This window comes from Podarcis tiliguerta (genome assembly GCF_965153285.1).
Source record: "Podarcis tiliguerta genome assembly, chromosome: 6".
NCBI lineage: Eukaryota > Metazoa > Chordata > Lepidosauria > Squamata > Lacertidae > Podarcis > Podarcis tiliguerta.
The window spans coordinates 25,991,765-26,007,892 of NC_139539.1; the positions used below are offsets into that span (position 1 = coordinate 25,991,765).

General features: G+C 44.2%; 1 protein-coding gene across 1 annotated transcript in view; it reads left to right on the top strand.

The window, feature by feature from the left end:
- PTPRT (protein tyrosine phosphatase receptor type T) overlaps window positions 1-16,128 on the top strand; it is a 594,790-nt gene that overhangs the window by 409,798 nt on the left and 168,864 nt on the right. Inside the window, exons 8-9 of the mRNA XM_083446701.1 lie at window positions 7,217-7,513; window positions 7,815-7,924. Of these exons, the coding sequence (XP_083302827.1) occupies window positions 7,217-7,513; window positions 7,815-7,924 (407 nt within the window). The remainder of the gene's footprint in view (window positions 1-7,216; window positions 7,514-7,814; window positions 7,925-16,128) is intronic.

Below are 16,128 nucleotides of genomic sequence, written 5' to 3' on the forward strand. Positions count from 1 at the left end.
TGCGGTAAAAGTTGGCGAACCCCACAAACCGCTGGACCTCCTTCCGATTGCGCGGGCTCTTCCAGTCCAACACTGCGCGAACCTTGGCGCTGTCCATGGCAAGCCCCTTGTCCGACAGCTTGTAGCCCAGGAAATCCACCTCCGTCCTGTCGAACTGGCACTTCTCCAGCTTGGCATACAGCCGATGCTCCTGCAGTCTCTGCAGAACTTCCTTGACGTCACCTTCGTGGGCCTCCTCAGATTCTGAGAATATCAGGGTGTCGTCCAAGAAGCAGACGCATGTCTTGTAGAGGAGACCCGCCAGGACGTGATGCATGAAAGCTTGAAAACAGTGGGTGCCATTTTGTAAACCGAAGGGCATAACTCTGTATTCATATGTGCCCAGGGGCGTGAACATGGCAGTCTTCCACTCGTCTCCTTCCCGTATGCGAATCAGGTTGTACGCCCCTCGCAGATCCAACTTTGTAAAAACGCGTCCTTTCCTCGCCGTCGCCAGCAGGTCATCTATCTTGGGCATGGGAAAGGCCGCGGGCTTGGTTCTGGAATTTAAAATTCTGAAGTCTACCACAAGTCTTTTTTGGGGCGTGTCCCTCTTCTTCACAAAGAATACAGGACTGCCCCCCGCTGCCTTCGACTCCCGGATGAAACCGCGCTTCAAGTTGAGGTCTATGAACTCCTTGAGCTCCTGCAGCTCATCCTCAGACATGGAATACAGTTTCCCGGCTGGCAGCGTCGCTCCTGGCAGGAGGTCAATCTTGCAGTCATAGGGCCTGTGGGGGGGCAGCTTGTCCGCTTCCTTCTCGCAGAAAACCTCCAAAAACGCTGCGTACTTGCGCGGCACTGCTTGCAGCGTGCCTAATTGTAGCTGCGGGTCGTCCCCTTGTTCTTCCGGGCTAGGAAGGATGCAATGTTCCGCGCAATAGGAGGAGCCGAAGGTCAGTTGGCGTTGGTACCACGCCAATGCTGGGCTGTGCCTGTGCAGCCAACTCATGCCGAGGACTACAGGCGTGTCCGACAGGTGTGTGACATTAAAGCTGATGACTTCTCGGTGATTTCCAATCCGCATCACCATTGGTTGCGTTTGTTGCACCACCTGCCCCCCTAACAAGTCTCTGCCATCCACCGTGACAACGTTCAGGGGCAGCGTGGCTGGTAGCAGTGGTATATTGTGCTGCTGAATGAATTCCAGTCCTATAAAGTCAGCGTTGCTGCCGGAGTCAATGGTGATCGGCACCTCCAGAGTGCGTCCATTGGGCAGTTGGAGAGACGCTGTAAGCTGCACCACTGGTTTGGGTGGGAGGGGGTCTGTGGGTTGCAAAAGTGCTGGGGATTGTTTCATTGACTTGTCTGGCTGGACCCCAGTGCCTCTTCCTCCAGCCAGACTCCGTCGTTTAACTGTTGCTGCGTTTTCAATTGAGCTGCTTCTGCGACTGTTGCGGAGGCTGCAGTGTGCTTGTGGAGCCTCTGGGGACACTCTTTCGCCATGTGTTGAGCACTGTCGCAGATGTAGCACTTCCTGTTCCCTCTAGGAGGCTTCGTTTTGGCTGCTCCCGGCGTTAGGGCTCTGTTAGCTGACTGAGCCCTGGCACCTCCGATTTCCATCGGCTCTTCTCCCCCTCCCTGCGAGGGTGTGGAGTGCGCACGCGCTGCTTCTCTGGGAAAGAAGGGAGGTGCTCTGGCTGGTGCCCTTCCCCAACGCCCTTCTTCCCTGTTCCAAGGACGTTCTTCCAGATGCACCCCGATCTCCAGAGCCCTCTGGACTACCTGCTGGGTGCTCCTTGGTCTCTCCCCTCTTCCAATCTCCGCTTTTACATCTGCATTCAACCCCTCCCAAAAGAGGTCTCTGACTGGCGCAGAATCTTTTTCCCACCCCAGGGCATGAACCAGTCCGAAAAATCGAGTATGGTACTGCCGCACGCTGGCTTTGCCTTGTTTAAGTCCATGTATGTCCCTCCTGGCAAGATCGACGTCTACCTTTGATAAAAAGCATGAGTCCATTGCTTTAATAAAAGCCTTCGCATCTTGGAGCGCTGGATCATTGTCCCTCCATAGATTCCGCAGCCACGTTTTGGCTTCCCCATGCAAATGGGACAAGATAAACCCCACTCTCTCTCTCTCATCTCTAAAGTCTTTGTCAAGTAAATCCAGCGCAAACAGCAGGTCTGCTCTGAAGTTGGGGTACTGCTGCAAACTCCCGTCGAAATGCGATACAAGGCTTCCTCCCCTTCTCCCCAAGCCTATGCCTTCTGCCTTGGATCCCGTTTGCCCCTGTTTGGAAAGCACGTCCAACCTGGCCTGGAGATCCCGGCAGGAGGTAACCATCTCCTCCTCTCTCTTCCTGGATGCAATTACCTCCGTGCTGAGTTGTGTCACCGCTTCTTGCAGGGCTTTTATCTGCTCTTCCGTCGTCATCTTGCCTGAGTTTTGTGAGCTCTGTAAGCACCCCTCCTCTGTCCTCGCTGCGCCGACTCACGTGGCGAGGTTCTTGGTGCCAAAACTTTAAAATAGAGACAGAGCTTACTGTCAGGGCTGGCTCCGGGTCCCAGCTCACCAAGGACCAACGCTAGCCGATAGTACAGTATCAAAGTCTTTATTGAAGAATAGTCTCCATTTACAAGTCTCAGCGTCCCAGCCCTACGTCTGGACTTTAGACCGGCGAAGCTCTGTCTGCATCTCCACCCCCTGTGCACCAGTTTAAGACTCTAATCTTACTCCACCTCTTCCTTCTCTCTCTCTTCCTCTGGGTCTTACTACCCCCCGGGGTCTCATTCCTCCTGGACTCTTCCGACGCAGAGCTTGACCCCTCTGACTCCTCCCCCTCTCTTCGGCGGGCTTTAGGACCTGGCTCCCTACCCGGGCTGCCCACCTTGCCGCCCTCCTGTACATTTGAACTTGGCGCGCGCGCGCGTTTTACTTTCCGGATGACCGTTTCCTCGCTCCCTGACGAGGGTGTGGCCACTCCTGCCTCACGTTCTCCCTCTGCCTGCGCGCTCCCTGATCCCGATGCCTTGGACTCCTCCCCCCTACTGCACTCTGGGGGGGACGCTGGTCCGGATTTCCAGCTGCTACTCTCTGAGTCCCCTCTGGCCCCTTCTTCCCGAGGTGTCCCCCTGGGCACTCCCCTTGCCCTGACCATGGGGGCCCCTTTCTGTGAATCCTCCGAGTCACTGGAGAGACTCAGAGACCTTGGACTACTGTCGCCGCTGACATTTCCTTCCGACTCCTCCCCCTCGCTCTCCGTTTCTTCCCTCTCCTGTGACTCTGCTCCTGAACCCCTGACAGTGGCTTTCCAGATATTGTTAAACTGTAGCTCCCATCAGCACCAGCTAGCTGGGCACTATAGTTTGCTAAGGGTGTTAAGAGTTGCTAGGACACCCCTCACAGCCACAATTCCCAGCACCTCTAACAAAGGATGGTTCACAGGATTCTCTGGGAGAAGCCATGGCTGGTGAAGCAGTATAAGAAGTGTGTTAAATGTGTGGTGTGGTTACTAATTTTTAAGTCAGTCTTAAAAGCCTCTCTCTCTCTCGAAACACTTCCTCTTAAAAGCTGCTATCTTAGCATTGGTTATTTTAGTATTGACAGTTATGTTGGTTGGGTTGTAATTTATATTGATATTTGTAAATCATTCCAGCTGGCCTAGGTTTTTAAGATTGCTAGCATCATTGTTGTTGTCATGTTTATTTTATATGGGTCATATTCAACTGTCCAGTTCTGGTAGCAAAAGCAAGGGGCTTCTCCTCTCACACATTCCTTTCAACTCCACCAAAGAGTTGAGAGCCAGTGTGGTGTAGTGGTTAAGAGCGGTAGTCTCGTAATCTGGTGAACCGGGTTCGCGTCTCCGCTCCTCCACATGCAGCTGCTGGGTGACCTTGGGCCAGTCACACTTCTTTGAAGTCTCTCAGCCCCACTCACCTCACAGAGTGTTTGTTGTGGGGGAGGAAGGGAAAGGAGAATGTTAGCTGCTTTGAGAAAAAAGGGAGTGAAAGGCAGGATATCAAATCCAAACTCTTCTTCTTCTTCAAATCTGCTCTGGAGAGTTAGGAGAACCCTTAAAAGAGAGGGAAGGGAGAGGAAAGAGGAGTTCATTCTGGTGGGCAGGCAGAAAGGCTTCCACTGATGGAACAATCTCCTTAGTACTATGTTGAATTTTATCCCACCCAGGGCCGTCTTACCCATAGGTGCTAGGGGTGTGGGGCACCCAGGCACTGGGCTCTCAGAGGTGCCAGGCCAAGAGTCCAGGGCCCGAGAGTTGACTCCAGGGAAGAGCCCGCCTGTCGATCGGAGCGCAGCAGCAGGCTCTTCTGCTGCGGGCGGCTCTGCGCTGCGAGTTGGGGGGCAACCGAGCGAGTGGGACGCTGAAGTGGCCTTCCAACTCTGCCCTCCTACGCGCCTAGGGCTGGGCAGATCTTTGCACCCCAGCGCCGCATATGCTTATGACAGCCCTGACCCTATCTGTACTGTTTTATAATTTTATGAGTTGTTCTGGCTTTGCCCAGAAGTGCAGCACACAAGATACTTTAAAAATAAAAATAAATTAAACACTTCTTTAAATAGCAGCACACCGGGCCTGTTTCCCCATCCATGCAAGATAAAATTATTTTGCATATTTAGAATGCTGAGCCAAATTTGTATTTGTTAAAACAGGCTTCAAAATAAATGTGACTATATTGAAGCTTTTTTTCTTCAAAAAAAATGGTCATCTATTTCATAGATAGGAACAGCACACCAGCTGCTCAACAAATCTATTCCTTGTTCATGAGAAGTAAAAACAATGTTTTGCTTGTTCTCTTCTGCAACAATTTTTAGATTTTCTTCTTCATGTCACATGTGATTTTTAGGACAGATGTCTACAGGTTTCCTTAGGGTTTTTGTGTGTGTTTTGTTATTATTATTTTTTAAAAAAATAAAATACCTTTCTTATATATTTTGCTTCTACAAACTAATACAAGGAGAATATAGAATTAGCAGGCAATATAATTTTATAACACCTTGAAATATTTTTTTATTTAACAAAATGTAAATACCACCTGATTGCAGTAACACCTTAAAGAGGTTTGGAAAAAGAAACTCTTTAAAATTATCAGTAAAAACAGTTAAAAGTGGGCATTTAAAAACATTCAAAACTCATTAAACTTATACAATAAGCTAAAGTCAGATTTAAACACATGTAACTTCTACATGTCCGGATAGGTATGCTTTAACAAAAATGCTTTAAGTAGGTGCCAAAAAGAATACAGTGATGGCACCAGCCTGATGTCAGTAGAAGAGTTATGAGAAACAGAGGAATTATGAGTGGAAATTACCAGTATATATAATATATCACTATGTTATGCATGTCCATATGTGCTCTCATGGTGAACAGTTGGTGAATACAGTATTTGAGTTTTACTGTACACAGTATCGAAATGCACACAGTAATATTGTATATTATTGCATTCATAATAATGTACCACCACTGAGTTATAGCTTGTTTAGCTTATACGTAAATCTGGCACTATTTGGGCTGAATTTGTGTTGGCTTTTCTACAGATCTCACATCCAGTGATGGCAGTCAGGCATGGAGCAAATCCAGTGGAGATAATCCTTAAGACACACCCATAAACAGCATTCATCTTCTGCATGGGGCTTCAGCTGCTACAAAGCAAGCTCCATTTGTTGATCTTATGAAAAGAATCCCATATATTGTTGGTTTTCTGTTCACCACATGAACATACATTGTGGCTTGGATGCATAATGAGGCAGGAAATCTGAGTAAATTATGACCAGGTTACATTTTGCAGAGGTCACAAAAAGCCAAAGAGAATGCAATTTTGTCTCCTTGTAATTACTTTTCTCTTCTAAATTACCTCCATACAAGAACGGTGGCTGAAAAGCACCAGGACATCTATTTAAATGAGTTCAATAGCCCTGTTAGTGTACACCAAACATTCTTAATGCACGTTAATGCTGGAAGGAAACTATTTACCTAATCCAAACAACAAGATGTTATAAGAACTGAAGAAGATTCACTGTGCTAATATGTCTGCAGATGATATGTCTGCATAGGCTTTATGGAATGAGTCAAGCAACACATTACATGGTCATTTTTTCCTTTTTTCTTGCTGTATCAATAAAAAAAAAATACATGGTCATTGTCATTTGTTCAAAGCATTTTGCACACACTGTTGTAGAAACCATAAGAGTGTTGCGAAGTTAAAAATACATTTCTGGTATTAAAATTTTTCTGCATCTTCATACTAGTGATATTAGTTACTGGTCATGGTGCAGGTATGAAATTTTGTTTTATGCTGTGGCGTTTGCCCTCCTAGGTGTGTGACATCATACTGGGTTCATAAGGAAAGGGTTAACTAATTGTAAAATGACTTACCTATAGGAACCCAAGGGGAGGAGTTAGAATTAGAGTTGTTAAGAAGTCAGTCTGGAGTTAGAGAAGAGAGAGGGAGGATAAGTCTGTGGCTTGGGTTAGTCTGATGTGAGAGAGTGAGAGAATCTGTTAAGAGGAGTCAGTCAAACAGTTGAGATAATCAGTCAGAAGGTATTAGGAAGGTATAGGCCGGTAAAGAAACTCAGGTTAAGAAACTGACAAGAAAATTATCTGAGAAACCATAAACTTGTTAATGCTTATAAAATAAACTTGTTTATTTGGTTTAATTTTAACAACTGTCTGGACTCAGTGTGTACCCGAGAGTAACGGGTTGGTGGCAGCAGGGAAGCAAGCACAGTGGTGGCACAGGGATCAATAGACCGCCAAACGTCCGGGGACCCTGTGTGATCGCCACATATGCTAGTGTTGTTTTATTACGCATTGTTTGCTTTTCATTGTTTTGTACACTGCTTCGAGATTTTTGTACATTAAACTGTTTTATAATATGAATTCATACTTCCCCTGAGAGTACCCAAGGCATTTTGATCCCTGACAAAGAAATTCAAATGGCAACTTCTGTGGTACGAAAATATAATAAGTGACGTTATTGACCATTCGTTGACCCAGGCAATTCCATCCTATGAGTCTTTCAGTTTTTCTTCCATATGATTAATTCTCTGTTTGACCAAAATAACTGAGTTTTTCATCAAGTACTTAAATAGAACAACTATTATTTATTTATTTAAGTAAACTTAATGTATTTCTACCAGCAAACTTAACAAATGAGAAGAGAGAAAGGTGTACCTGTTGAATGCCTACTTACCTAAAGATCATGTGCTTGCTTCACAGATCCTGTACATGGTCCACAGAATGTGGAGGTTGTTGACATCCGATCTCGGCAGCTGACCTTGCAGTGGGAGCCCTTCGGATATGCTGTGACTCGTTGCCACAGCTATAACCTGACAGTCCATTACCAGTATGTGTTCAACCAGCAGAAATATGAGGCGGAGGAACTAATTCAGACGTCATCACACTATACTTTGCGGGGACTGCGACCATTCATGACTATCCGACTGAGGTTGGCTCTTTCAAACCCAGAGGGCAAGATGGAGAGTGAAGAGCTGGTAGTTCAAACTGAGGAGGATGGTAAGGAAAAAAGAAAGCGCTAATGACTTAAAATGTTAAAGTAGTTGAAAACACAAGTTGTGACTATCAGTGTGTACACGTGCATACACATAGACAGCCACAAAATGCAAGGGAGGCAATAATAATAATAATAATAATAATAATAATAATAATAATAATAATATTTTATATCACAACCTTGTAACTAGCCTGAATGCCCTATTTAAGTAGATGACCTGTGCAATTCTGAATACTCCTTTCTTGTGGGTGGAAATTTTAGAAGAAGGTAAAAAATAACTGCTTTTTCTCATGTCCTTCCTAGTTCCTGGAGCTGTTCCCCTTGAATCGATTCAGGGTGGACCTTTTGAAGAAAAGATCTATGTTCAGTGGAAGCCACCAAATGAGACTAATGGAATAATTACACTCTATGAGGTAAGGGGACTTGATTGTTAGATGATGCAAGATGTACTTAAACCTGTGGTGAATGTGGCATAGATGCCTTTTAGGTGTTGGCTGTGTGTCCCAAGGCCTGCACCTGGTGTTGGGAAGAAAAATCTATGAAAAATACTGCAGACTAAAACTCTGGAACAGAAGAGGCCTAGGGGCTGCCTTATTTCCAGGTATAATTAGCACTACATGAGTAGTTTTATTGCATTGCATGTGCAAATGCATTTATTCTTACATTTGTGTGGTTGATATTGTCTCATGCCCACCAGTTGGTGGTCATCTTCTGATGTGGGTTCATAGATAATGGCATCCACGTTGCACCCTCTCTGTGCAGTGTCTGGCATTTGCTATATGACAATGTATTTGCTAATAACTGCTGGGAATCTTAGGGCCTGCAGACCACATCTAGTCATTTTACTTCTCACTGTAATTCCTTTTGTTCTGTAGGGAAAAACAAATATCCTCTTTTCATATGAGTTGAGTTGTTGTTGGTAGAAATCCTTTCTAGGTTGGAAGCAACCCACAGTGCTTACAATATGTACTCTTGGCCTGCATACAGATTTCCCTGAGCTTTTCTGTTAAGTGAAATAATAGTCTTTTGGGATCATTATCCACATCATAATGGATAATGGCCATAGCAGAGAACTGGGGTGGGGGTTGCCTGTGGGCAGGATATCATTATTACTTTAATTTTAATCCACTCTGAGAGTCCTGTGTGCTCAAGAGTGGGGCAATCATTACCAATATAAAATAGAGGAAGTGAAAAATCAGCAGTGTTGACAAGGTAGCCAAATGAAGTTCATGAACTCCTGTACAAAACTTAGGTCCTGAACTCTGTATGACGGCAGCAAGGGATTAAATGTGAATACTAAAATTCCATCTAGTTTCCTGCCTATAATTTTCTTGAAAGGCCCATTTGATGCACTGGAAAAATATATTTTAAGGCAGAATACGATCTTGCCTGTTGCGTCTCATTTCAACCACTTCTATGACTGTAGCAATTCTACTGGTTGTCTGTGCTGTAAAAACAGATGGCAGAGGGCTGGCTGTTTGCAGCAAGGTTAATGTGCTGAGCCTCTCACATCTGGAAACATGATTTTCGAAAGTGGTTTGGGTCAAAGTAAGAAATTGAGTTGAATAGTTTCAGCTGAGTCTCTGGTGGATGTTTGCACATGTCACTAAAAGGCTTCCACAATTTGTTCTTCCTCGCAATGTCTGGGCAAAGGAAATCCTCAGCTACATGAGGCATTAGTGTTGAACATTGCAGCTGAGGCACATGGCAGATTGGTACATGGGAAATGGTTTGCAAATGAATTAAGACAATACTGTTTTGTTTCACTGTTTGGCATGACAGGTGTGTTGCAGATCCCAGAACGTGAAGGCAGATAATAAGCTGCACACTGAATCTTACCTCAGTGGAAACTGTTTTCTGGGAATCTGTATGATCTTGTGAGTTACTATGAAAATAAAAGAGCATCAGTTACAATGAAAAATATAACACCTTGTAATTTTTTAGAGACAGTTTGCCATTTACACTGCCTGCAGGTACAGAATACTGGAAGGATTTTCCCACTCCTGAAGTTACTTATCCGACTGAACAGATATAGAGTGGGGGTGATGCATCATAAAAATCATCTTGGTTGATTCCACATAAAAGTGTTTAATTGATAATGGTCATCATTTATTCATTCAGCTTGTTATAGAGCATCCAGATGAGATGGCTGAGAATGTGCACTGACCACAAAATTGGTTCAGGCTCTACTTCAGATCTGTTGGTCCGCAGTGATTTGGAGATTTTTCCTGTGTGTGTGTGTACACACACACAATTTTAAAAATAAATCATGCAATTATGGCCAAATTAATAATAAATGAATGAACAAGAAACTTCCCACACTGCAAATAAATAAGTTAGAAAGAATCCACCACCAGGAAACAAGAAATTGATAATTAAAGCCATGTTGTGGCTGCAAGGGGAGGAAATCTGTGGTTTAACAACTGTGAATGTGTGGAGAGGAAATTCACCTCTTACTGGATTTCAGGTGGGGGAGCAAGGGACCTAGGTCATCATGAAACTCATCTCCCCTCCATTTCCCCCTTTGCTTTGCCCTTCAGTCCCAGGCATGACATTACTGATATCACCTATTTAAGGAGGCATTTCCTGTTTCCTGACGGTCTCTTTAATTACTTCATTTTATTTTATTTTTAGGGTAATTGCATAGCTGCATAATTATGATTATAAATTGGTTTTTTTAAAAAAAAAACAAAACGAGCAATTAAATAGTACACGTAGGGTCATGGTGGTGACCCTACAGTGTGCAGAGTTGTGTCCTTAATGAATGAGCATTTCTTTTCCCCTGGCACTTACACTTACCTAGAAGTAAATCCTACTGAAAACTACCTTCTAAATATATATGCTTAGGATAAAGCTGTATTGGGCAGATTTTCATGTGGTGTCGTGAAGTGAAGTGGTCACTCCCATGAAGTTCGTTCATCATTTGACAACCAGGAGAAGCAGAATACATCAGAATGGAAGATTTGGAAGAGGGGAAGCTACTGCTGATATTTATCAAGAGTTTGTCGAGTGGATTTTATAATTTTTAGAACTTTTGTTTGTGTGTTCTGTTCTGTTTTTATTTTGTATACCACTTTGATGGTCTTATGTTGTCAAACAGACTATAAATTTGTATAATAATAATCTAACCTGCTGTCTCATAACTGATGCTGACATAAGATTCAGCTCTCAGTTTAGTTTGACTTCTGTAAATTGAGTGAGGACTACCTTCTCCTTTGCCTCAGGCAGTAAAACGGTTGCCATCCTTGGAATATCCTTCTAATTACAGTGGTACCTCAGGTTAAGTACTTAATTCATTCCGGAGGTCCGTTCTTAACCTGAAACTGTTCTTAACCTGAAGCACCACTTTAGCTAATGGGGCCTCCTGCTGCCACTGCACCGCCGCTGCATGGTTTCTGTTCTCATCCTGAAGCAAAGTTCTTAACCTGAAGCACTATTTCTGGGTTAGTGGAGTCTGTAACCTGAAGCGTATGTAACCTGAGGTACCACTGTACATCCAGATACTGTATAGCTAAATAGAGCCATGAGTGCCCGAAGGGACCAAAAAGCCATCAACGTAAACCCACCCTTCAAGGAGATCATCATGTTAACAACCTGCAGATCTAAAAGCCTAACTATCTTCACACCCCTAATAAGACTTCTTAGGATATAGAACACTGTTAGGCTAACACATGCAGACCAATGGTGAGAAGGAAGTTGCCAGCATCAACCTCCAAGCCGAAGTAAAGTCATGATAACTTTAGTCAGATATGTGAAAGCTTTGGCCCTCCAGATGTTACTGAACTACAACTCCTATCACCCCTGGCCATTGATCATGGTTGCTGGGGTTGATTGGAGTTGTAGTTCAGCAACATTTGGAGGGCCAAAGGTTCCTTGCACCTGACTTTAGTTCATAAATAACTACCTCAAAGTGTAAAACACTTTATACTTCCAATGTCCCCAATGAGACTTTTATGACTCCCTTGCAGCAGTGTGGTGTATTCTTCACACAAACACTACTTGCAGTGTTTAATAAATCAAAACTGCAGCCTAAGAAAGTGGTTTTAAAATGTTGAGTTCCACTTTTTCCAGTGATTCATTGAATCCAGGCAGAAAGGGGTTATAACACACATCACACAGAATGTACACCCTCAGAACGCAGACAGAATCTATTCCAAAGTGGCAGGTAGCTAACTATTCAAGGCAGGCAGGCAGATGATTGTGGATGTGATGACTAGAGGATGTTGAGCAGACGGAGACATGGGTTACAAGAAAAAAGAGAGATCACAGTTGCATTTTAACATCAGTCAGGAAAGAAAACTGATAGGTGACAGAGCTAAAGAGAGACACTTGATGTAGCAATGTGGAATGATTGCAGGCATGCCTGCGCAAATGTTTAAACTATGTATCCGATAGGCAGTGCAGCTTTTGCAAATAAATAAATGTTTAAAATGGTGCAGAATGGATACTTTAAGTCTGATCCTTTAAGCATCTGCAATGGTGGTGGGGCAAAGACACAACCTCTGAACCCCAGCAGAGTGATGTATTAGGAATGGTGTGTGTGTGTGTGTGTGTGTGTGTGTGTGTGTTGAGAAGCATTATATGGATGCTCCGTTGAGTCCATTTCCTATCTAGATGTGAATGGCAGACCTAATACAGTTCATTAAGGTTTCTCTATTCTTCTGAAAGCTTCCCTCCTATGAGTCAAACGTTCAAAATGCCTAAGAGGCATCACTCTGAATGATGTAGACTGCATTATGAGGGCACTCCTGCAGCATTAATGTCATTGTCCTGAATTTGTAAATACAATTATGTGGAACTTATTGAAGATGATGATGATATTTACCCTAACCATAAATTTGTAAGCCTCGTAGCCACAGCCGTCTGCATTTCTGTGCCATGTGTCTGTGTGTGTGTGTGTGTGTGTGTATATATATATATATATATATATATATATATATATATGTATGATGGAGGGAAGTTTTAAAGGGGACACAGATTTTCACAGGTTTTCATGGTATCTTGAGCTGTGTTCTAAGAACTAGTGTTCTTTGTTTTTGTTTTTTTTTTAAATCTAAATTTGAAATCCTTTTTTTTTTTAAATCACCATGACAATCTGGAGTAATGCAAGCATTCTTCTGTCCATCTTTCCCAGAATACCTAGTTAGCAGAAGAGAAGAGGCAATTAAGGCAAGCAGGTAGGAGTGGAATTAGGGTATCAATAACGCAGATGACAAAAAGAGGGTGGGGGGTCCAGCACTGGCAGTGGGATCCATAAATCAGGATCTTCTTATGTTCTTAAGATGCTACATCAGGGGTAGAGGAATAGGTTGTTCCACAGCTGATGTGTCAGCAGATCATGCTGCCTGCATCCTCTTGTTAACCTTCACACATCCTTAAAATCCTGTAGTATCACTCAAATGTCATATGAGTGAAGCGAGCTATTGATATGTGACTTTCTCAGTTAATCTAATTGTGTCACACATTTCAAATTATGGCAATTTAAAGATACCACACATGGGGGGGAATGAATTAATTTTTAAGAGTCAATTAAGCCTTGGCACTATTTAAACACGTATGTGTGTGTGTGTGGGGGGGGTAATATGTGCCTATCCTATATCTGAACTTAACCTTCTTTCTGGTTTTCCTTCTTATTGCGTTCATAGCAATTCTGCAATTGTAATTAGATGAATCTAGTAGAATGTCTAATGTTTTCAAGGGGAAAGAGTTGGGATTCATTTTAAAGCATTTCTGCTTCTATCTCAGTCAAAAGGAGTTTGTAGTTACTGGTATGTATTTTAGCTTGCATTTAAATGCAGGCTTCTAGAATACCTCTGGGATTAATACAAGCCAGAAAGGATCCCCATCTCCACTTTTGTCCTTCAGGCTAGATGGAATGTGTACTAGTTTTCTTGCAGTTCCTTATTTATAAAAAATCCCCACCACCACCACCAGTAGAGAAGAAGAATTGGTTCTTAAGGCAAATTTGAATTGGTTCTTTAAGGCAAATTTGGGGGAATATAAATAATGTTATTTTTAAAACAATACAACATCTCCAACTTTGCATTAGGACACCATCACTACTCTAAAATGGAACAAAGACTAGAAAGCATGGTATTATTTCTTCAGTCAAACTGCCTTTACTTTGGCTCAATATTCTTCATCCTCAATTTAGCAAATAATGCACTTTTTAAAGGGAAAAAGAACTGATTTGGGTGTTGAGCAATTGGCTTAATTGTACGGGGGGGGGGGGCCAGGAAGCAATAGTAATATCAAGGTGATATTCTTCATAGATATGGAGGGAAGGCAAAGAAAATCACAATGAAATGGATAGCTGGGCTCCACCAAAATGCAGTCCAGAATCCCACCCCCCGTACCAAAGTGGTGGAAAATTGGTTTCTACAACAAAGCAATTATCTGATTGCTTCATTATTTGCCTTTCAACAATGTGGTGAACAATCCACATTCTACTGAGCAGAAAGGAAAACTGAGAATCCTCCCAGAGTGAAAAATAAATTTTAAAAAATCACACTTCAATTTTGTTTTTTAAAAGCCAGTCCAGGACACACATTCAGTTATGTGAAGATAACTTCTCAACAATTGAAATAAAAATCCCAGGCCTGTTTCTGTAAGTACCCAGCCATAACTATGGGATGAGAAAGAGGAAAGGGGCTCTGTAGAGCAAATCCTGGAACAAACCCTGAGGAGCATCATAAGGGAACATGCCTGTCTTTACTTGGGAAATGGTTACCTTATGGGCTCCATAGGCAGAATCAGTTTAACCTGGCTCCACCAAGCTCCAAGTTACCCTCACGCCAGTCCTGGTTCACCCTGTTCCAAGGTAATAGGGAACAAATGATGGGTATTCAGTCCCAAAACAGCTCTAAAATAAACTTATCTGTAAATTCTAAATACTGCAGTAGCTTCAGATGCTGTGTACCATTTACAGCAAAAAAGATGAAAGGAGAGAGAGGATTAAAAGCATTATGTGGATCATTTCTTCAGGATATTTAGAATCAGGCACATTCCAGAGTGATCTCTCCTGTTACTGATGCATTGTGGAATTCTGCATACTAGGTTTGTTAACCTCCTTCTGGAAACATTTTGCTGCTTCTCCAAATTGTCTTGGCTTCCTCCAGTTCAGGAGTATGGCCAAAAGCTCTTCTTATCCATTTTTTTTTAATTGAATTGCTGAAGCAGTGCAAAGTGAAACTAATCTGGATTGTACCACTGTAGACTGGAGGTGGGCAAGTGCATGACTGAATGTTCTGCCCACTAAAAAGTTATCTGCGCACAGAAAGGAAAACGTCAGGGGGAAATGTTCTCGATTCACTGTCTCCCCGGCATAGAGATGGATGAACCCACTGTAGTCTGGCCCATTTGACTTCAACATAGGGATGGGGAGGTACATAAAATTCTGCAAGAAATATGATTAAAAGCACATTGAGACAGTCTGAAGGTTAAAGCACTGCCCTTTAAAAAAACCCTTTCTAAAGACTACCAAAATAATGTCACCTAAAGATGTCACCCCAGCCTGGAGTAATTATTATGCATATTGCTGTCATACCCTTTGAGTTAGAGCAGGTATAGGCAAACTACAATTCCCATCATCCCTGACCACTGGTCCTGTTAGCTAGGGATGATGGGAGTTGTAGTCCCAAAACTTCTGGACAGCCGAATTTGCCTATGCCTGAGTTAGCGTGATAGTACTTGTATGGTACGGGACACGGGTGGCGCTGTGGGTTAAAGCCTCAGCGCCTAGGGCTTGCCGATCGAAAGGTCGGCGGTTCGAATCCCCGCGGCGGGGTGCGCTCCCGTTGTTCGGTCCCAGCGCCTGCCAACCTAGCAGTTCGAAAGCACTCCCAGGTGCAAGTAGATAAATAGGGACCGCTTACTAGCGGGAAGGTAAACGGCGTTTCCGTGTGCGGCTCTGGCTCGCCAGAGCAGCGATGTCACGCTGGCCATGTGACCCGGAAGTGTCTTCGGACAGCGCTGGCCCCCGGCCTCTTTGAGTGAGATGGGCGCACAACCCTAGAGTCTGTCAAGACTGGCCCGTACGGACAGGGGTACCTTTACCTTTACCTTTTTACTTGTATGGTGGCAGGGGCAGGGCAGAGTGGGGGCAGTGGCAGAGCTTATGCCCGCGCTGCCCAGGGCAAGCGCACTCCTGAGGGTGCTGGGGCACCCTGCCCTCCCAGGCACGGGATAGCTCAGGGGTGGAGGAAGGGGGTGGGGGTGGGGCGGATGGCCCCGGTTGTCTTCACTGAGGGGGGTGACATTTAGCGCAGCGCCCGCCTGCGACTCCCAAGCCTCCCCCAGCTGTCAAAACTATGGCTCGGGGTAGGCTTGGGAATCGCAGGTGGGTGGCGTGCCAAATGTCACCCCCCCCCCTCAGAGAAGACACCTGGGGCAGTCCGCCCCCACCACCCCTCCTTCCTCCGCCCCTGAGTGGGGGTGGGGATGTTATATTCAACAGGAAAGTCACCTGACTTTGGAAAATCAGACAAAGCCCCACCTTAAGAGCAAGGCACAGTGTGATGTCAGGCCCAGGTGCAGCAACCTGAGGCAACCAGACAGGCACCAAGGTGACTTTGTTGTTGTTGTACACCCTTAATTTCTAACACACTTGAAACATGGG